The sequence below is a fragment of the Cetorhinus maximus genome, chromosome 32, assembly GCF_964194155.1.
Source record: "Cetorhinus maximus chromosome 32, sCetMax3.hap1.1, whole genome shotgun sequence".
In the NCBI taxonomy this organism is placed as follows: Eukaryota; Metazoa; Chordata; class Chondrichthyes; order Lamniformes; family Cetorhinidae; genus Cetorhinus; species Cetorhinus maximus.
In genome coordinates, this window is record NC_135910.1 from 16189009 (window position 1) to 16210177 (window position 21169).

Genomic DNA, 21169 nt, shown 5'->3' on the forward strand with positions numbered 1-21169 from the left:
CATCCATTTGGCACCGTGTGATCGATTCTAATTTATGAACCCTCATAAGACTCTAAACCTCAGGATCTGACTATAATGTTGTCTTGTTTTGGTCATTCCCCTGATTTTCCTTTAAGGTGTCGAACCTTTTTAGTTTATTCATGCTTAGGATCTAGGTGTCGCTGGCTGGGCCAGCATTTGTTGCCCATCCCTAGTTGCCCCTTGAGAAGGTGGTGGTGAGCTGCCTTCTTGAGCCGCTGCAGTCCATGTGGTGTAGGTACACCCGCAGTGCTGTTAGGGAGGGAGTTCCAGGATTTTGACCCAGCGACAGTGAAGGAACGGCCGATATATTTCCAAGTCAGGATGGGGAGTGGCTTAGAGGGGAACATCCAGGTGGTGGTGTTCTCATCTATCTGCTTCCCTTGTCCTTCTAGATGGTAGTGGTCGTGGGTTTGGAAGGTGCTGTCTAAGGAGCCTTGTTGAATTCCTGCAGTGCATCTTGTAGATGGTACACACACTGCTGCTACTGTGCATCGATGGTGGAGGGAGTGAATGTTTGTGGATGGGGTGCCAATCAAGCGGGGCTGCTTTGTCCTGGATGGTGTCAAGCTTCTTGAGTGTTGTTGATATTGCTCCTGAGCTGGACATTTCCTCTAAAGTAACCTGGTTTAAATACAGACATTAAAATCACTGAAAACTTGAGAAGTACGTCAGGAAGAATTTCAGGAAGAGTTACTTGGAATAATCGTCCTGTAGAGCAGTGGAGGTGAAAATCTGTCTCAAGAGTTAGGTACATGAAAGATACATTTAAGGGGAAGCCAGATAAACACACAAGGAATAGAAGGATATGCTGATGGGGTGAGATGAAGCAGGGGCAGGAGGAGGCTCATGTGGACCAGTTGGGCTGAATGGCCTGTTTCTGTGCTGTAGATTCTGTGTAAGGGGTGAATGGTGTCCCTCGTGTGTATCTACCTCATGAGCTGTGCAATCACAGATGAGAAATAAAGAAATTGGCAACTGCAATCATGGTCGATTTCTGAGATCCAGGCACAAAGCAACAGAGTCAACTTCCATTTATACTGCTCCTTTCACACACTGAAATCTCTCGGGGTACTTTACGAAGAACAGTAACAGAAGCACAGGAACTATAACTGTGTGTGAGTGAGCGTGAGCATGAGTGTGAATGCGTATGAGTCTTTGTGAGTGTGTGTGTGTGTGTGTGTGTGTGAGAGAGAGTTTGAGATTATATGAGTGTGAGAGACAGTGTGAGACTGTATGAATGTGAGACAGCGTGTGAGAGAGCATGAGACTGTATGAGTGAGTGTGTGTGAGAGAGTGTGAGACTATATGAGTGTGAGACACAGTGTGAGACTGTGTGAATGTGAGACAGCGTGTGAGAGTGTGAGACTGAGTGTGAGACTGTATGTGTGTGTGAGAGAGTGAGACTGTATGAGTGTGTGAGAGAGAGAGTGTAAGACTATGAATGTGAGGCAGCATGTGAGAGAGTGTGAGACTGAGAGTGTGAGACTGTATGTGTGTGTGAGAGAGTGTGTGAGATTGTGTCAGTGTGAGAGAGAGTGTGAGACTGTATGAGTGTGTGAGAGAGTGTGTGAGATTGGGTCAGTGTGAGAGAGAGTGTGAGACTGAGAGTGTGAGACTGTATGTGTGTGTGAGAGAGGGTGTGAGACTGTATGAGTGTGTGAGAGAGGGTGTGAGACTGTATGAGTGTGTGAGAGAGAGTGTGAGGGTGTGTGAGTGTGTGAGAGAGGGTGTGAGATTGTGTCAGTGTGAGAGAGAGTGTGAGGGTGTGTGAGTGTGTGAGAGAGGGTGTGAGATTGTATCAGTGTGAGAGAGAGTGTGAGGGTGTGTGAGTGTGTGAGAGAGGGTGTGAGATTGTGTCAGTGTGAGAGAGAGTGTGAGGGTGTGTGAGTGTGTGTGAGAGGGTGTGAGATTGTGTCAGTGTGAGAGAGAGTGTGAGGGTGTGTGAGTGTGTGAGAGAGGGTGTGAGATTGTGTCAGTGTGAGAGAGAGTGTGAGGGTGTGTGAGTGTGTGTCTCTTTAAAGGGAGTTTTATATGGTTTGTACAGCAATGTGACCTCCTGCCTTGCTATGAAACAGTGGGTGGTGGCCACTCTGAACCCAGGCGAAGAAAGCGAGGCAGAGGCAGAAATCACGTCCAGTTCTAAGGCACCTTTCAAAATCCCAGGACATCCCAAAGTGCTCTCCAGCCAATGAGATCCTTGTGCAGTGAAGCCACTGTTTTATTGTTGGATTGTGTATTGTCTGGTGGCCGGACCTTGCACCCAATTCGTCGAGAGTGAGATGTTGATTCGTGAATGAGTGGGTTCCGAAGAAGCCCCGAAATCAGAACCTCTCTGTGAAATGGGACTTGGTAGGAAAGTTTATCACAGAACCAGCATTGGAACAGCAAAACCTGATCTTCATTCATGAGAGGGGAAGTTTCTCATTTGCTTTTGGCTCCCAACACCTGCTGCCACTCACCTCCTCCTACCCCCACATCCTAATCAATAAACAGCGAATTTGCATGAATGAATTGGTCCCTGTGTGATTTATTCTGCGATTGCCATGGTGACCTTGTGTCAGAATGGAATGAAAGGCTTCCATTGTTTTTTGGAGGGAGATGTAAAGGTCGCTTTACATTGACTCACGTGAGTGGTTCAGGTCTTTTAATAATACAGAATAGAGTGAGAGTTTCACTCCGCGTGTAGCTGTGCAATACCTGGCCTGGCAGCACGGACCCTGTGTGTGTTATAAAGTGGACACGAGCCCAGATTCGCGAGAGCGCTGACCTCCATCTTGTCCTCTCCTTTCCTCAGGACTTCCTGAGATTGTCTAATGGCTCCCCCCACAAGTCAGAGCTGAGTATATTGCATTAGGAACAATTTCGACTAGCGACAGGCTCCTTAAAAACCTAATTGGATCACTGAAACACCCAGTAACCAATCAAATAGAGCACAGGCCAAGGTCAGCCAACACAGAATGCATGATGGGAAGGTCAAGCCAAGGCCTGGCCCCAGTGAAGTTCCAGTTTGTTTTCCCCTCCCACCCCTTCCACCCAATGAAGATTTTTATGTAGGGTTATGGCTTCCTCAGAGCACCTCGAATACCTCACCCAGAAATGGATATTCCTCCTGTGTCAACTTGCTGATCAATAGGCTGTTGCACAGTAGAGGCATCACACTGCTCAGTCCAGTTTTGATGTACACAGCGAGAAGCACCTGAAACAGAGCTTTGCTCCCATTGGGTGTCCACACAGACACACGAGGCCCAGCATAAATCACATGAAAACCGACCAGAAGAGGTAACTCAGGTTCAATTCCACCTCCAACCCTAACTGACCCCACAGTATAGGGGCACTGAGGCCAATTATGGCACCTCTTAACAAAACGAATATAGAGACACTGGAGAAAGTGCAAAAAAAAAGGATTTGCAAGGATGGTATCAGAACTGAGGTGTTACAACTATGGGGAAAGATTGAATAGGGTGTTTTCTCTAGAAAAGACTGAGAAGTGACCTCATCCAGGTATTCTAAATTCTGAAGCCGTTTGATTGGGTAGAGGAGTTGTTTCCACTTGTGGGGAGACCAGAACAAGGGGCCATAAGTATAAGACAGTCACTAATGAATCCAATCAGGAATTCAGGAGAAATTTCCTTACCCAGAAAATGGGGAGAATGTGGAACTCGCTATCATAGGGAGTAGTTGGGGTGAATAGTACAGATACACTTAAGGGTGAAACTGGATAAACACACGAAGGAGAAAGGAGTGGAAGGATATGTTGATGGGTTGATGAGATGAAGAGAGGTGGGAGGAGGCTCAAGTGGAGCATAAACACCAGACTGAAGGGCCGAATGGCCTAATTTCTGCTCCTATGTCTTAAGGTCTTATGGTCTTATGGAATGGCCTGTGTCTATAAATCCAATATGACGGCTGAATACGATTCGGGGAGAATGCTGTCTCTCCTGAACTGTGACTTTAGGACTGGGGAGTAAAGGATTTGGCAACTGCCAAAAGTAGCTTCTGAGGGGATGCACTAACTTGATAGACTTGGGTTGTTTTCATTGGAGCAGAGAAGACTGAGGGGCGACCTGATCGAAGTGTACAAGATTATGAGGGGCATGGACAGGGTGGATAGGGAGCAGCTGTTCCCCTTAGTTGAAGGGTCAGTCACAAGGGGACATAAGTTCAAGGTGAGGGGCAGGAGGTTTAGAGGGGATGTGAGGAAAAACTTTTTTTACCCAGAGGGTATGGAATGCGCTGCCTGGGAGGGTGGTGGAGGCGGGTTGCCTCACATCTTTTAAAAAGTACCTGGATGAGCACTTGGCACGTCATAACATTCAAGGCTATGGGCCAAGTGCTGGTAAATGGGATTAGGTAGGTAGGTCAGGTATTTCTCACGTGTCGGGTGCAGACTCGATGGGCCAAAGGGCCTCTTCTGCACTGTGTGATTCTGTGAACTGGAGATGTGCTCATCACAGGCAGGGATTTAAGCTGACGGGTCTGGCTGGGTCAGTGCTAACACCGCATGAAACCCTCACCCCCAGTGAGGAGCTCGCTCCATCCCGCTGGGGGAAAACAGCCATGAGGCGGGGGGAGTCGCGAATCGGAAAGCCGCTCGCAAAAGCATCGCGCCCCCAGCCCCTCCCCCACTGCCACAGCCTTGACGTCTGTGCGAGGCTAGCGATGGCCTTGAAACAAGAGAAAGAACTTGCATTTATGTAGCGCCTCTCACGTCCGCAGGCGCTCCCAAAGCACACTGCGGCCAGGGAAGGACTTTTTCTGACAGTGCGGTCGCTGTTGTGATGGTAGGAAGGGCGGCTGCCAACTTGTTGCACAGCAAGATCCCACAAACAGCATTTGAGAAAATAACCCGATCGTTTGTCCTTTAGCCATGTAGGTTGAGGGATAACAATTGCCCAGGACACGGGGGAGAACTCCCATGCTCTGCTTCGAAATAGAGGCCGTGGGATTTTTTTTACACGAGCGCAGCAGACAGGGCTTGGGTTTAACCCCCTCATTCGCGGAAACGGCACATCCAACAGTGCAGCACCCCCCTCAGTACTGCACGGGCAGGGTCCGGCTATATTATGTGCTCAGGCCCCTGGAGTGGGGCTTGAACCCACTGAGTTGGACAGTGCAAGACAGTGCGACCCTCTGGGCAAAGCGAGTGACATTAACGCACTGTCGGAGGGCGTTGGGCAGGGGGGGAGGGGAAATAAAGAAACCTTCTGCCAATTTTATTGTGTGGGGGGGAAGGGGGGAAGTGCACGGCACTGACCCTTTAAGACAGGGGCCAGCAGCCCGTGAATGGACTCCTGAACTGGAAGTTGTACGCTGTCTGCTTCCGCAGCGAACCTCCTCCCTCTTGCCTGGAAAAGTGTGTTCAGGAGGCTGCAGAGGACATTCCATTGCTCAGGGAATGTAAACGAAGATTTTTGCATCTCTCTCCGTCATATTGACTCTTGCGTAATGTCCTCCAGCTAGGAAGGCTCCCGACGGATCCATCATTCCAAACACCTATTGCGACTTCTGTCTGGGTGGGATTTCTGGAAACAGGAAGACTGGGTGTCCTGAAGATCTGATATCCTGTGCGGATTGTGGACGCTCTGGTGAGTTTGTTTCCCCATTTACTCCGGAGCTTATGAAGTCATTTTGTTTGCCTTTCCTCCTCCACCCACCACCCCCACCCACCAACCCCCGCACCCCATCTCCCTTCGTCCCCGCCATTTCCCTCACCCCCAACTCCCACCACCACTCGCACTTTCCCTTTGAACTGGAGGGGGAGTTGGTCCATCCCTGGGATGTGAAGGACCTGCCTCAGGAACCAAGAGGAGTCAAACCAAAATAAGACTTTGTTTTTTTAGGAAAAAAAAAGCCTCAGCCAATGCTGGAAACACTCGTTCACTGAAATGAGCCAGGCAGTATCGGCGGAGAGATCGAGATTCGAGAAGAACACTGGTTCGGACTCAGCTGGAGTATTGCGTCCAGTTCTGGGCACCACGCGTTAGGAAGGATGTGAAGGCGTTAGAGAGAGCGCAGAAAAGGTTGACCAGAATGGTGCCAGGGACGAAGAACTTCAGATATGTGGATAGATTGGAGAAGTTGGGCCTGTTCTCCTTGGAGGAGAGAAGGTTGAGAGGAGATTTGACAGAGGTGTTCAAAATCACCAGGGCTCTGGACTAGAGTAGCCTAGGGAGGAACTGTTCCCATTGGCGGAAGGATCGAGAATGAGAGGGCGCAGATTTGAGGCGATTGGTAAAAGGAATAAGGTGACATGAGGAGAGACTTTTTCACGCAGTGGGTGGTTAGGATCTGGAATGCCCTGCCTGAGAGCGTGGTGGAGGCAGGTTCAACTGAGGTTTTCAAGAGGGAATTGGATCATTATCTGGAAAGGGAGAATGTGCAGGGTTACGGGGAGAAGGTGGGGAATGGTACTAGCTACATTGGTCATTTGGAGAGCCAGCACAGACATGATGGGCTGAATGGCCCCCTGTACTGTAACCATTCTGTGATGCTATGGTGTGTGTTTCTGTACACTGTGTTTCAGAGTGTGTTGATCGAGCCTTGGGACCCTCAGCCCCTTTCCCATCCCCCAGTGTTGAAAAGCCTGCCTTCACTTTGGCTCTGTGTGTGTTGCCCTGTTTTAACATCTTTGAATAATAAACAAGAATAACTTGCATTTAGATAGCACCTTTGATGACCAGGGGACACCCAAAAGGGCTTTGCAGCCAATGAAGCAATTAAAAAAAAAATTCGGCCACTGTTGTAATGTAGGAAACGCAGTTGCCAATTTGTGCACAGCAAACTCCCACAATCGGCAATCTGGTGATTTTTAGCGATGCTGGATTGATGGGTAAATATTGGCTCCAGGACACCCCAGGGGCTGTTGTCGGGGGGAGGGGGAACCTCCCTCCTGCTCTTCTTCAAAATAGTGGCCATGGGATCTGTTACATCCACCTGAGAGGGCAGACGGACCCCAGTTTAGAGCTGTTCAGTTCTCCCCCCTAGTGAGGACTAAAAAGATGCACAAAGCATTCCTCCAGAATCCTGCCCAGTCCGCCATTGGTCAGATGTAAATTTAGGCAGCGTGTGCCCATGGGCTGTTCAGCTGTCGAAGAAATCACAGATGAACCCAACTGTTGTTACCGATGCAGTTAGTAAAGCGGAGTTATTTAAAGTTCCCAGAGGGAAACCTTAAACAACTGTTAAAACCTATAATTTTAAGTGTTATGTTTGAGATGCGACTCTAAATTCAGGAATCAGACCACCAGTTCTCGAGGTTTTACATTAGACTAAATAAAACATTTTATTAATTTACACAGGTTAAAAAAAATATATATATAATATAATATATATACATGGCTACAAATTATTTCTATCATAACTTTTAACAAATTCCCAAACTAATCTCCATTAAGGCAACAGCAACCCATAGACTTAACCAGGCACCAGGCAAAGCATTTTCACCTTACAAATTCAAAATGAGGTTCTTTTCACTTTGGTTCCTGTGGAGCCAGTTGGAGGTTTACAGCTGCCTTTTGATCTCACATTGCCTCTGCCCTGCACACACACAAAAACTGCTGAAGTTATACCTACCACCACTGATTGAATTCAAATCCTCATTGCCTCATCAACCTTTTTGAACTTCACCTTTTGACAATGAAACACCTTTCATAGTCCCGATTTTTTTTTAGTAATATAAACATTTTACTTGGTAACTGCTAGAAAGGTGTCAGTTTTCACTCCACTTCTTGATGCTCTATTCAAAAAATGCAAATGCACTCCTCCTCTCTTACATCTCAAAACTACTACACATCAAAGCGTCCAGTCTAGCTGGCTTTAATCCAATTAAGACACACCCACAGACTAAACCTCTGTTTGAAAAGAAAAATATTTTCCACAGTATTACATACATTAATAGCTTCATGACACCAACTTCCACACTTTGCATTGACCCTACTGAAGGGCGATGCAGGGCTGGAAGGGCTGAATGGCCTGCTCATGTTCCTCCTTGGTAACTGGGCAGTATTGTTGGCTGATTCCCACCCTCTCCTACTTCTACCTCAGAGGTACTGAGGCCAGTTGCTGCTCCCACCGCCACCACGGGGTGTGTGGTAAGCTCGCTGCCGTGTGAGATGGGGCAGTTTGCACGGAGAGACGAAGAATGTGAAATGTTTTTTTCCCTAAATTTATGATTTGTACCGTTCTCCAAAGTGTTGATTTAGTAGTGGGTGAAATTTGCTGTCAGAAGGATGTCAACTTCAGGAAATTCCTGTCACCTCCATGTGCTGCGAACAGGAAATGTGTTTGGCAAATCGCTGGGTGAGGCCACCATTTTGTGGATTATGTTGTAGTTATAGCACAAAAACTGACAGTACACACACTGCTGCTACTGTGCGTCGGTGGTGGAGGGAGTGAATGTTTGTGGATGTGGTGCCAATCAAGCGGGGCTGCTTTGTCCTGGACGCTGTCGAGCTTCTTGAGTGTTGTTGGAGCTGCACTCATCCAGGCAAATGGGGAGTATTCCATCACACTCCTGACTTGTAGATGGTGGACAGGCTTTGGGGAGTCAGGAGGTGAGTTACTCGCCGCAGGACTCCCAGCCTCTGACCTGCTCTCGTAGCCACGGTATTTATGCTGTTGGTTCAGTCAAGTTTCTGGTCAATGGTAACCCCCAGGATGTTGGCAGTGGGGGATTCAATGATGGCAATGCCACTGAACATCAAGGGGGAATGGCTCGATTCTCTCTTGGTGGAGATGGTCATTGCCTGGCACTTGTGTGGCGCGAATGTGTAGAAGAGTGGGCTGAAAGGCGGGGGGTGGGGTACTTCAAGGAGCTGCACAATATGCAATATGCACCCCTGTAAACAAAAGCGTGTGAGTGAGTAAAGATAAGCTTCCAGTATGCTACCCTTCACCGCTTGGCTATCCCAGTTTTGACATGATAGCAGAGGCCAGTTTCCTAAATATCTGTTGGGTATATCAGAGAGGAGTCATGATTGGCTCTCCCTCATTTTCCTGGGGGAGACGCTCACCAAGAGTGAACTTTGCGAAGAAAAATGATCAAAGCATCAGGGCACGGTTGTATTTTGACTTGGGTAGGGTAGGAGCGAGGGGTACAGTGGGTATTGAGCACATGGCGCTTTGTGCTGGTGTCCTCGCTGCAGGAGTTAATCCTCCCACTGCGATAGGCTTCCAATGCCCCACATTCATTTTCGCTTTTAATGTGATTTGCAGCCATCGGATGGATGTGATTCATTATATTTCAGCGGCAGCAGAGAGTCTGTATCAGCAATAAACTCACTGAGGAAATGCAGCAAATCTGCAGACATGAGCAAACTCACTCGGCCGCAGTAATTGAAGCAACTGCCTCCTGAGCAATCGAACCGACACAGGATTGGAAAATGGTCACGTGTCAGGATTCTCACAATGCGGAAAACTCCTCATCGTTTTCCTCTTTCACGGAATCCAACCTCCGGATTTTTCCGATGGGCAGGTGGATGCCGATTCTCAACCCTGTCCCAAGACCAAAGGAAGATTAAGCCTTTGTCCGTACATTTTAAAAGGGAAGACGCGGAGAGGATGTTCCGCTTGTGGGAGGGACAAAAACTAAGGGGCCTTCAATATACGACAGTCGCTAATAAACCTGAGCCCGAAGAAACCTCTTTACCCAGAGAGCGGTGAGAATGTGGGGCTCCCTCCCACAGGGAGTGGTCGAGGTGAATAGGATGGGTACATTTAAGGGGAAGCTGGGTAAACGCATGAGGGAGAAAGGACTAGAAGGAGATGCTGATAGGGCTGGAGGAAGTCGAGTGGGAGGAGGCTTGTGTGGAACATATAAACACCATCGTGGGTCAGTAGGGCTCAATGGCCTGTCCCTGTGCTGCAAATTCAATGTAAAAGCAGCCAAAATGGTCAAGACACCACGAGTGAGTGAGGGGTGAGTGTGGGTTATCAACTTTCATTCGTGATGTCAGAGAATTGAGAGAATCACAGGATGGTTCCAACACAGGAGGCCATTCAGCCCATTGCACCCATGCCAGCCCTCTGCTAGAGCAACTCACCCAGTCCCACTACCCCACCCCTTTCCCTGTCACCGTGCAATTTTTTTCCCCTTTAAAGAACTTATCCAATTCCCTTTTGAATGCCACAACTCAATCTACCTCCACCACAGTCCGGCCGTGCATTCCAGACCCTAAACACTCACCGCGTATAAAAGGTTTCTCCCCCCCTCCTCATGATGCTGTTGGTTCTTTTATCAATCACCATAAATCCACTCCTCTGGCTCTTGACCTTTCTGCCAATGGGGAACAGCCTCTCCCTATCTACTCGATCCCGAGACCTCATGACTTTGAGCACCCTTATCAACTGTACCCTCCCCTCCAAGGAAAGCAATTCCAGCTTCTCCAATCTTTATTCGTTCAATGGGATGTGGGCGTCACTGGCAAGACCAGCATTTGTTGCCCATCCCTAATTGCCCTTGAACTGAGTGTCTTGCTAGGGTATTTCAGAGGGGCAGTTAAGAATCAACCACATTGCTGTGGGTCTGGAGTCACATGTAGGCCAGACCAGGTAAGGACGGCAGATTTCCTTCCCTAAAGGGGCATTAGTGAACCAGATGGGTTTTTACAACAATCGATGATAGTTTCCTGGTCTGCATTTGAGATTAGCTTTCAATTGCAGATTTTAACAATTAAATTTAAATTCCACCAGCTGCCCTGATGGGATTGGAACCCATGTCCGCAGGTTACTAACGTAGTGATGTTACCACTAAGCCACCATCTTCCCCCCCTAATTCTGGCTACATAACTGAATTCCCACATCTCTGGAACCCTTCCCGTGAATCTTTACTGCACCCACTCCAATGGCTTCGCTTCCTCCCTAAAGCGTGGCGCCCAGAATTGGACACAATCCTCCGATTAAGGCGGAACCAGTGTTTTATAAAGGTTCACCATAACCTCCTTACTCGATAGCACAGCAGGAAATCAGCCAGAGAAATGGCTGCTGCCAACAGCTCTAGTGAACCATTGCAGGTGATTAAACAGGTTAACCAGAGCTACCCGGGAGACACCAGTCGTGTAGCGCGTTAAATCAGTTAGGTATGACTTCTGGGCTCCCCCATTCTGTCACAGGTAGTCACACCTGAAGCTGATCCTGTTTACCACCAGATGGCATTTTGAAGATCGGAACCCCGCATTCGTAGTTACAACAACGTGCATTTATGTAGCGCCTTTAAGTCTGTAAACCGTCCTGCGAACATTTAAATCAAAGAAGGCCTGACACTGTGCCAGATAAGGAGACGTTAGGATGGGTGATCAAAAGCTTGGACAAAGAGGTAGGTTTTAAGGAGCATCTTAAATGAGGAGAGAGAGGTGGAAAGATTTGGGGAGGGAATTCCAGAGCTTGGGGGCCCAGGAAGCTGAAGGCACGGCCGCCCAAGGGCAGAGCGATTAAAATCGGGGACGCTCAAGAGGCCAGAATTAGAGGAGCGCAGAGATCCCGGAGGGCTGTTGGGCTGGAGGAGGTCCCAGAGATGACCTGGGATGGCCGGAGGGATGAGGCCATGTGGAGGGATTAGAAAACAAGGAGGTGAATTTTAAAAGTTGAGAGGAACGCCACTTGCTCTCTCTCAGGAAACATTTGCTTCATCCTGACTGTTCTTGAGCAATGCCACGGGGGGGATTGCGCAGTCTTAATAATAGTTTCGACCGTTTTGTGCAGTCTCCTTCCCCTTTAAGAATTTCCTTTAAAGGAATGTGATTTAAAACATACGCTTAATGCACATGGAGGGTATGACATGTTGAAGTACTTAAAGGAGTATTGTTTTATGATCATTTAATTCACAAAGGCTGATCAAACGTCTGGCCGGTTTATGGAATAGGCATCCCTGGAATAAAGTCATTCTTGGATTTCTCTCGCTGTTTTCTGGAGTTAATTATGTGAGATTAAATCTTTTAAAAAAAAAATAATTGTTCGGAAAAGCCCAGCAAGGGACCAAGCAATGAGCAACAGCGCGGAATCTGTGGAAGGGGTTTAGCTCCTGTACAACTGTTTCAGATCAGATCAGACGAACGTTTGAATGGGTTTATTTTTTTGTTTTAAGTAACGGAGAGAGGCAGCCCAAGCTGGGTAGGCATCATCCGGAATCCTCAGCCTAAATTCCTTGGAAGGATTGTGCCAAGAGCAGGTCCCTGCCACAGAATCATAGAGTGAAACAGCACAGAAAGAGGGCGTTCGGTCCGATTGTGTCTGTGCTCGTTCATCGGAAGAGCTATCCACTTTGTCCCACTCCCCCTGTCCTTGGCCACCCCCCTGCGCCCCCGTAGCCCTGCAAATTCTCCCCCCAGCAAGCCAGTTTTATGTGCTCCTGTGATGTGGATGAGCTACATTTACTGCTTTATCCTCACATTGTAGTGAGAACTTGAGCGTTTTAGCACCATCAGCTGCACCACTGTAGGGCAGTAGCTGTCTTGCCTCTGTAGTCGCAAGGTTCTGGGTTCAAGTCCCACTCTGGAGTTTGATGTAGCGCTGACACTCCAGTGTAGCGCTGAGGGGCTGCTGCTCTGTCAGAGGCGCTGTCTTTTGGTTGAGCTGTTAAATGGAGGCCCCTGCTGCCTGCTCGGGTGTAGGTAAAAGATCCCGTGTGCACCGTTTTGAAGAAGACCAGGGGAGTTCTTCCCTGGCCGATATTTATCCCTCAATCAACATCACAAAAAGGGATGATTTGATCGTTGTCCCGACGCTATTTGTGGGAGCTTGCTGTGCGCAAATTGGCTGCTGCCTTTCCTACATGACTTCAAAAATACTTCACTGGCTGTAAAGCACTTTGGGGGGTCCAGTGATTGTGAAAGGCGCTACGTAAATGCAAGTCTTTCGTATGATCAGGCTAGAGTGTTGAATTCCCTTTCTTGAAAGGAGGTTAGGGTGATTTTACAATCTGGCAGCTCTTAAGGTCATTTTCCCGCCCTCCAATGCCCGCTCAGACTGCGCGTGTTTTATTGAGTTTAACTCCTGGTGGTGGTGAGTTTTGAACCTGTGACTTCAGAGTCTCTGATCAAGTCCCAAAGCTGCCATCCTCCAGGTTTTTAAAAAATCCTTTCATGGGATGTGGGCATCGCTGGCCAAGACCAGCATTTATTGCCCATCCCTAATTGCCCTTGAACTGAGTGACTTGCTCAACCATTTCAGAGGGGCAGTTAAGAGTCAACCACATTGCTGTGGGCCTGGAGTCACATGTAGGCCAGACCGGGTAAGGACGGCAGATTTCCTTCCCTAAAGGGCATCAGTGAACCAGATGGGTTTCTTACAACAATCGACAATAGTTTCATGGCCATTATTACTGAGGCTGAAACAACCACATGTCCTGTTTTATCCCTACACTACAGTAAGAACAGAGGCTTTTAATTCCAGGTTGTGTTAATTGAATTGGAATTCCACCAGCTACCATGGTGGGATTTGAACCCATGTCCCCAGAGCATTAGTCTGAGGGGCCTTTGGATCACTGGTCTAGTGACATTACCATTACACCACCATCTCCCCTAAAGCAAATATATTCAAAAAGAACGGCAATTAAAATAACATTAAATCGTCCACTGAAACAGTGATTGCTTTTAAATTATAAAAAATTATTCAAATACGGATTTTACTTGAATAATTGTTTTAGTTCAAAGCCTGAAGGACAAGCCCCGAGCCCTCGGTTCAGTGAATGATAGACTGGTTACAACATAGAAATTCATGCGGTCTCCCTACAAGAGCAACTCATCTGGTCCCACTCCCCTTTCTCTGTAGTCCTGCAGTTCTTTTCTCTCCCGGTGCTTATCCAATACCCTTTTGAACACCGTGATTGAACCTGCCTCCACCGCACCGTCGGGTAGCGCACTGCAGACCCTAACCACTCGCTGCGTGAAGAGGTTTTTCCTCGCCCTGCCAGTGTGGCTCTTTTGCCTTAAACCAGTGTCCACCAGGTACCGACCCATCTGCCAAAGGGATTAGTTTCTCCCCGTGGTGGTGAACTGAGCCATTTTGAGAGGGTGGTGGTGGTGGGGGGGCGGGGGGTTGCGTGAGGTTTCCTATCAATATTTCCCGTGGCGGCAGTTGGCCTCAGTACCCTGAATTATCAGCCAAAAATCACCCCGAAATCATTGTCCACTGACTCTTGCCAGAAGGTGAGGTTGTATATGTGTGTGTGTGTGTGTGTGTGTGTGTGTGTGTGTGCACACGCACACATGTGTAGGTGTTGCTGAGGATAGGATTGGACTGTGATGCTGCCGCAGGTGAATAGCTCACTGTTTAACTCACACAGGATGAATTGGCACTTGGCTCAAGGAATTCACCAAGGCTCCTTAGAAAGCACCTTCCAAACCCGCGATCATTACCATCTAGAAGGACAAGGGCAGCAGATAGATGGGAACACCACCACCTGCAAGTTCCCCTCCAAGTCATTCACCATCCTGACTTGGAAATATAGCGGCCGTTCCTTCACTGTCGCTGGGTCAAAATCCTGGAACTCCCTCCCTAACAGCACTGTGGGTGTACCTACACCACATGGACTGCAGCGGTTCAAGGAGGCAGCTCACCACCACCTTCTCAAGGGCAACTAGGGATGGGCAATAAATGCTGGCCCAGCCAGCGAAGCCCACATCCCGTGAAAGAATTTTTTAAAACTTGGCTGAGATACCTAAGAGCCGCAGGAGCCTGAGGAATCCTGTAACTTGGCAACTGGAGGGAAATAATTGTGGGGGAGAGGGGAACGGGGAGAATGTAGGTCAGGGAACGTACACCCTGAGTCTAGGCGCAGCGGCATCATCGCTGTCAGCGGTGAATTGTGGGCTTTATTTTTAAAAGCTGAATTTATTCCAGTTGTGCGTGACCAGCAGCTGTAAATCCTCAGGACTGAAGCTGACTGAAATTACAGTCCAGCCCACTTTGATTTTCGGAAAGATTTATTCTCTTGGGGCACAGATAGGTTCAAATAGAGGAACTGGGCAGGGCATGGGGAGACCAGGTTTAAACATTCAAGTGTAACTGCTCCCATCTGGGATGTGGATTATTCCATCCAGGCTGATGAGGAAAATCTCTGTCAGAAATTCATTGAGTTCCATCCAAACACCTTTTAGCCAATCAGCTCAGCTTCTAATTCCCTCAATTGGTGCTAAATATCCCAGAGTGTTTCATTTCAGTTTTTCCCACATTGGTTTACAGTTCACTCCTCCCGTCGTGCTTCCCTTCCCCCCTCTCCCCATCCCTGCTTGGGAACAGTTTCCCTGACAGCCAACACTCCCCCACACCATCACCCAGCGGTGCGGCCTCAGCCAGTGAATTCTGGGTTGCTATTTGTCTCGGGAAGGCATCCCCCCCTCCCGCCTCGATCCCAGTCCTGCCAGGGCCCATCGATACATCTCCTACCGTTGCACGCCGACTGAGAGCAGCGAACTAACCTCAGACTGAGGAGGATCAGAGCCAGGATCTTGCTGTGCACGGCTCACGGCTGGGAGCTTCCCTCCTCGTCCAGCCAGGAGGAGCTGATGCTCTGTTTTCTTCCCGGAATGCTTGGCCCTCGTTGAGGTGTAACTCAGTGATTAGAATCACGCTGACCTGCTCTGGCTCTCAGTCTGCCCACACCTCAAATTTAAAATTCTCATCCACAACCCTCCCAGAAATCTGCTGTCTTCCAATTCTGGCCTCTTGTGCGTTCCTGATTTTGATCATTCCACAATTGGCGCCCGTGCCTTCAGCTGCCTGGGCCCTAAGCTCTGGGTCAAAATCCTGGAACTCCCTCCCTAACAGCACTGTGGGTGTACCTACACCGCAGGGACTGCAGCGGCTCAAGAAGGCAACAGCTCACCACCACCTTCTCAAAGGGCAATAAATGTTGGCCTAGCCAGTGATGTCTGCACCCCATGAACGAATAATTAAAAACATTCCCTCCCTAAACTTCACCACTTCTTTCTCCTCCTTTAAGACGCTCGTTAAAACCGACCTCTTGGACCAAGCTTTTTGGGTCACCTGAACTAATATCTCCTTATGTGGCTCGGAGTTTGTTTGATAATGCTCCCGTGAAGCACCTTGGGGGGGTGGTTTGTGACATTAAAGGGGCTATATGAATGTAAGTTGTTGTTGTATACTTGCTGTTGTACCCATTGCGCAGCGAGTGTGACACCCACTGCAGAAGTGCAGTGAACAAAGAGCGATGCTGGTCGATACCTCCGGCCTCCCTCAGACGTGGGTGGTTGCCATTTTGGGTAGTTTGGGCTGCCTTAAGGCAATGGCGGACAGCACCAGATTACTCAGGATCGATAAGATCCCACGTCAGGCAGATTGGGGGAAACTTGGATCCAGTTCCTGAAGACAGGGCGCCACGGCACAGACCTGTCCAAGGCTCGAATGGGTTTTGAACGAGTTAAACTCAGGCCCTGGTCAGTCTGGGACAATCACTTAATGGAGGGGGTCTCATTAACACAGTCGGGAGACTCTTCAGACGTGACAGTAACCTGACTGGTTCACGGAGGGCGGAGTTAATTTGGAATATCCTTCTGTTTCCTGTCATTTCCAAAATTCTCACCAACCCAATCCCATAAATAATCCCACCTCTTCCACTCCCACTGTCCTGTCCCAATCTATCCATCATCCTACACCAAAAACAGGTTATCTGGTCATTTATCTCCTTGCTTGGTTTTTGGGATCTTGCTGTGTACAAATTGGCTGCTACGACTCCTACATTACAACAGTGACTGCACTTCAAAAAGTACTTCATTGGCTGTGAAGAGCTTTGGGGCACCCTGGAAGGCGCTATAGAAATGCAAGGCTTGCTCCTCTCGGGCTGTAATGGAGTGGGGGCGGGAGAGAGGTTCCCGGGTGTCATCTCTGGGGCCTGTGCTACATTCGCTGATCTCAGCGGGGGAAACAGTTCCGGAAGTGAGGGGGGATATCAGCCAGCGTTTCTCATCCTGATCACTACAGTGGGCATGCAGACATTAGATCAGGACAAGTAGAGTCTGAAGCCATTCACACATGAGCCAAAGCCACCTGGGCAAGGCTGGTATCATGCCTGAACTCCTGAGGTGAGGTAAGAATGACTGTCCTTGACAGCAAGGCCGCATTCGACTGAGTGTGGCATCAAGAAGCCCTAGCAAAACCGGAGTCAATAGGAATCAAGGGGAAATCTCTCCGCTGGTTGGAGTCATACCTAGCACGAAGGAAGATGGTTGTGGTTGTTGGAGGTCAGTCATCTCAGCTCCAGGCCATCACTGCAGGAGTTCCTCAGGGTAGTGTCCTCGGCCCAACCATCTTCAGCTGCTTCATCAATGACCTTCCTTCCATCATAAGGTCAGAAGTGGGGATGTTCGCTGATGATTGCACAATGGTCAGCACCATTCGCGACTCCTCAGATACTGAAGCAGCCCATGTCCAAATGCAGCAAGACCTGGACAATATCCAGGCTTGGGCTGACAAGTGGCAGGTAACATTCATGCCACACAAGTGTCAGGCAATGACCATCTCCAACAAGAGAGAATCTAACCATCGCCCCTTGACGTTCAATGGCATTACCATCACTGAATCCCCCACTGTCAACATCCTGGGGGTTACCATTGACCAGAAACTGAACTGGACTAGCCATATAAATACTGTGGCTACAAGAGCAGGTCAGAGGCTAGGAATCGTGTGACGAGTAACCCACCTCCTGACTCCCCAAAACCTGTCCACCATCTACAAGGCACAAGTCAGGAATGTGATGGAATACTCCCCACTTGCCTGGATGAGTGCAGCTCCCACAACACTGAAGAAGCTCAACACCACCCAGGACAAAGCAGCCCCGCTTGACTGGCACCCCATCCACAAACATTCACTCCCTCCACCACCGACGCACAGTTTCAGCAGTGTGTGTACCATCTACAAGATGCACTGCGGGAACTCACCAAGGCTCCTTAGACAGCACCTTCCAAACCCATGACCACCACCATCTAGAAGGACAAGGGCAACAGATAGATGGGAACACCACCACCTGGAAGTTCCCCTCCAAGCCACTCACCATCCTGACTTGGGAATATATCGGCCATTCCTTCACTGTCGCTGGATCAAAATCCTGGAACTCCCTCCCTAACAGCACCGTGGGTGTACCTACACCACATGGACTGCAGCGGTTCAAGAAGGCAGCTCACCACCACTTTCTCAAAGCCAACTAGGGATGGGCAATAAATGGTGGCCTAGCCAGCGACGCCCACATCCCGTGAATGAATAAAAAAAATAGCAGAATGTAGAACAAGGGGGCATCACCTTTAAGTTCAAGCTGGGTCATACAGGGGTGAGGTCAGGAAGCTTCTTCACACAAAAGGGAGCCAAAATCAGGAAATATCTCCCTTCCCATCCACCCATGATGAGATTATTATTGGGTAAGGTGGGGTTAAGGGACAAGGAACCAAGGCAGGCAGCTGGAGTTAAGAGACAGATCAACCGTGATCTGACTGATTGGCAGAACAACAAGAATGGGCTGAATGGCCTCCTCCTGTTCCTGTGGGTGGAATCACCCCCATTTTCAGGCAATTGGAGCAGTTGGAGGGCAAAATGTCCCTCAGTTCAGACCCCAAATTGAAACCCTGCCCCTGACCTTGGTTTTGAGGGAGATGGTGGTTGGAGACAGTTAGCAGAGGCCGTGTCTTATCCAGAGTGTTTGAGTGGATCTGATTGTCTCTCCCCTCAGGCCATCCATCGTGTCTGCAGTTCACAGTGAATATGACAGCCGCTGTGAGGACCTATCGCTGGCAATGCATTGAGTGCAAATCCTGCAGCCTCTGTGGCACCTCAGAGAACGATGTAAGTTACCAAGGCAACGCGATGTGTGGAGGATCTACCAAACCCATTGAGTTGGGTTGGTGGGGGGGGAGGTGCGGGGGGTGGGGAGGGGTAAATACCAACCTAGTGCATTGGTGGGGCGGGTTTGGGAAGGGATATTCCAATTCCTCATGGGGGTGGGTGGGCAGATTGTATCCCATTGGACAGAGAGGCCTCGAGGTGTACATACATTAACCTTTGAAAGTAGCAGGACAAGCTGATAAAGTCATATGACATCATGACACAGGAGGAAGCCATTCAGCCCATCAAGTCCATGCCAGTTTGTATACAAAAAGTGAAAATCCTTTGCTTTGTACAAAAGAAAGGAGGTTTTGTTAAACCTTTTCTAAATCACTGGTTAGGCCCCATCTGGAGGGTTGTGTCCAACTCTGGCCCCCTGCACTTTAGGAAGGATGTCAAGGCCTTGGAGAGGGTGCGGAGGGAGATTTACCAGAATGGGACTAGGGATGAGGGACTTCAGTTCACACGGAGAGACTGGAGAAGGTGAGGTTGTTCTCCTCAGAGCTGAGAAGGTTAAGGGGAAATTTAACAGAGGCGTTCAAATCTGCAAAAGGTTCCAATAGAGTAAGTAAGGAGAAACTGTTTCCCCAGGCTGGAGGGTCAGTAACCAGATTGAAAGCAATCGGCAAAAGAACCAGAGAGGAGTTGAGGAGAATTTTTTTTAACATAGCACGTTTTTGTGATCTGGAACGCGCTGCCTGGAAGGGCAGTGGAAGTAGTTTCAATAGTGACTTTCAAAAAGGAATTGGAGAAATGCTTGAAGGGAAAAGATTGTAGAGCTATGGGGGAAAGAGGAGAGGGAGTGGGAGAAAGGAGGAAAGACTTGCATTTATGTAGCACCTTTCACAACTTCGGGATGTGTCCAAGTGCTTAGCGGCCAATGATTACTTTTTAAAGTGTAGTCACCGTTGTAATGCAGGCAACACAACAGCCAATTTGTGCACAGCAAGCTCCCACAAACAGCAATGAAACAAATTATGAGCTAATCTGTTTTAGGTGTCGACTGAAGGGATATATGTTGGCCAGGACCCCTCTGCTGTTCTTCGCATAGAAGCTTTTACATCTTTTACATCTTTTTACATCTTTATGTTTTACGTTTACATCTCTTTTACATCTGCCTGAGAGGGGGCTTCAGTTGAACTTCCTATCTGAAAGAGAGTTTACGATTGTAACATGCCTGACGGCATCTGTGGACAGAAAGACAGTATCTCTTCACAGACGCTGTCAGACCTGCTGAGTTTTTGCAGCATTGTTTGTTTTTGTTTCAGGTTTTCCCAGCATCCGCAGTTTTTTGCCTTTATCTTACGATTATAACGTTTGATCGGTTTCATTCATTCAGTGTAGAAGGGATCCAGGCTGAACAGACAATGCGTAACCTGTTATAAAAACAGAAAATGCTGGAAAAGCTCAGCAGAGGTCTGGCAGCGTCTGTGGAGTGAGAAACAGAGTTAACGTTTCGAGTCCAATGTGACTCTCCTTCATTTTGACTCTGTTTCTCTCTCCACAGACGCTGCCAGACCTCTGCTGAGTTTTTCCAGCATTTTCTGTTTTTACTTCAGATTTCCGGCATCTGCAGTATTTTGCTTTGATATTAATGTTTAACCTGTTGTGAGCTGAGGGGGGGGATATGGTATGAAATGTAAAATCGGATTCTGCTCATTCATGAATTTCATGTCAAATAAAACAGTTTGTTGCCCATCTCTCACTAGAGTGTTCATTAGTTCTCATTATCCGAAGAACAGAATAAACACAGGGACGAGGTTCTATGATCCAGAATATTTAGCCGGACTTATTATTCCAGTTTTGGGTCACATTACCAACAATAGCTTGCATTTATATAGCACCTTTAATGCTGCATATCATCCCAAGGTGCTTCACACAAGCATAATCGTGATAATATTTGACATTGAGACAGAGATAAAGGTATTAGGACAGATCTATTTTAGGGAGCGTTTTAAAGGAGGAGAGAGAGGCGGAGAGGCTTAGGGAAGAAATTCCTAAGCTTAGAGCCCAGGCAGCTGAAGGCACGGCTGCCAGTGGTGGAGCGATTATAATCAGGGAGGTGCAAGTAGGGTTGCCAACTGTGATTGAATGTATTCCTGGAGGTTTCATCCATTAGTTAACACACACATCCATCCTTGTGACATACAGCCTTTCTCTGCCAATTGGAAAGCAAAAAGACTCTTTAATCAATTGGATAGCGCACGCCTGTCAGCCAAACAACCTTTTTCACTCATTTTCAATATTTTTATAACTGATAAAGAGAAATGTTCAAAGAAAATGTTTTAAAAATCTTTTTAAATGTCCTGATGATTTTTCTCCA

General features: G+C 48.2%; 1 protein-coding gene across 1 annotated transcript in view; it reads left to right on the forward strand.

Annotated features, from left to right (window-relative positions):
- dpf1 (double PHD fingers 1) overlaps positions 1 to 21169 on the forward strand; it is a 63645-nt gene that overhangs the window by 39126 nt on the left and 3350 nt on the right. Inside the window, exons 8-9 of the mRNA XM_078533452.1 lie at positions 5478 to 5606; positions 18695 to 18807. Of these exons, the coding sequence (XP_078389578.1) occupies positions 5478 to 5606; positions 18695 to 18807 (242 nt within the window). The remainder of the gene's footprint in view (positions 1 to 5477; positions 5607 to 18694; positions 18808 to 21169) is intronic.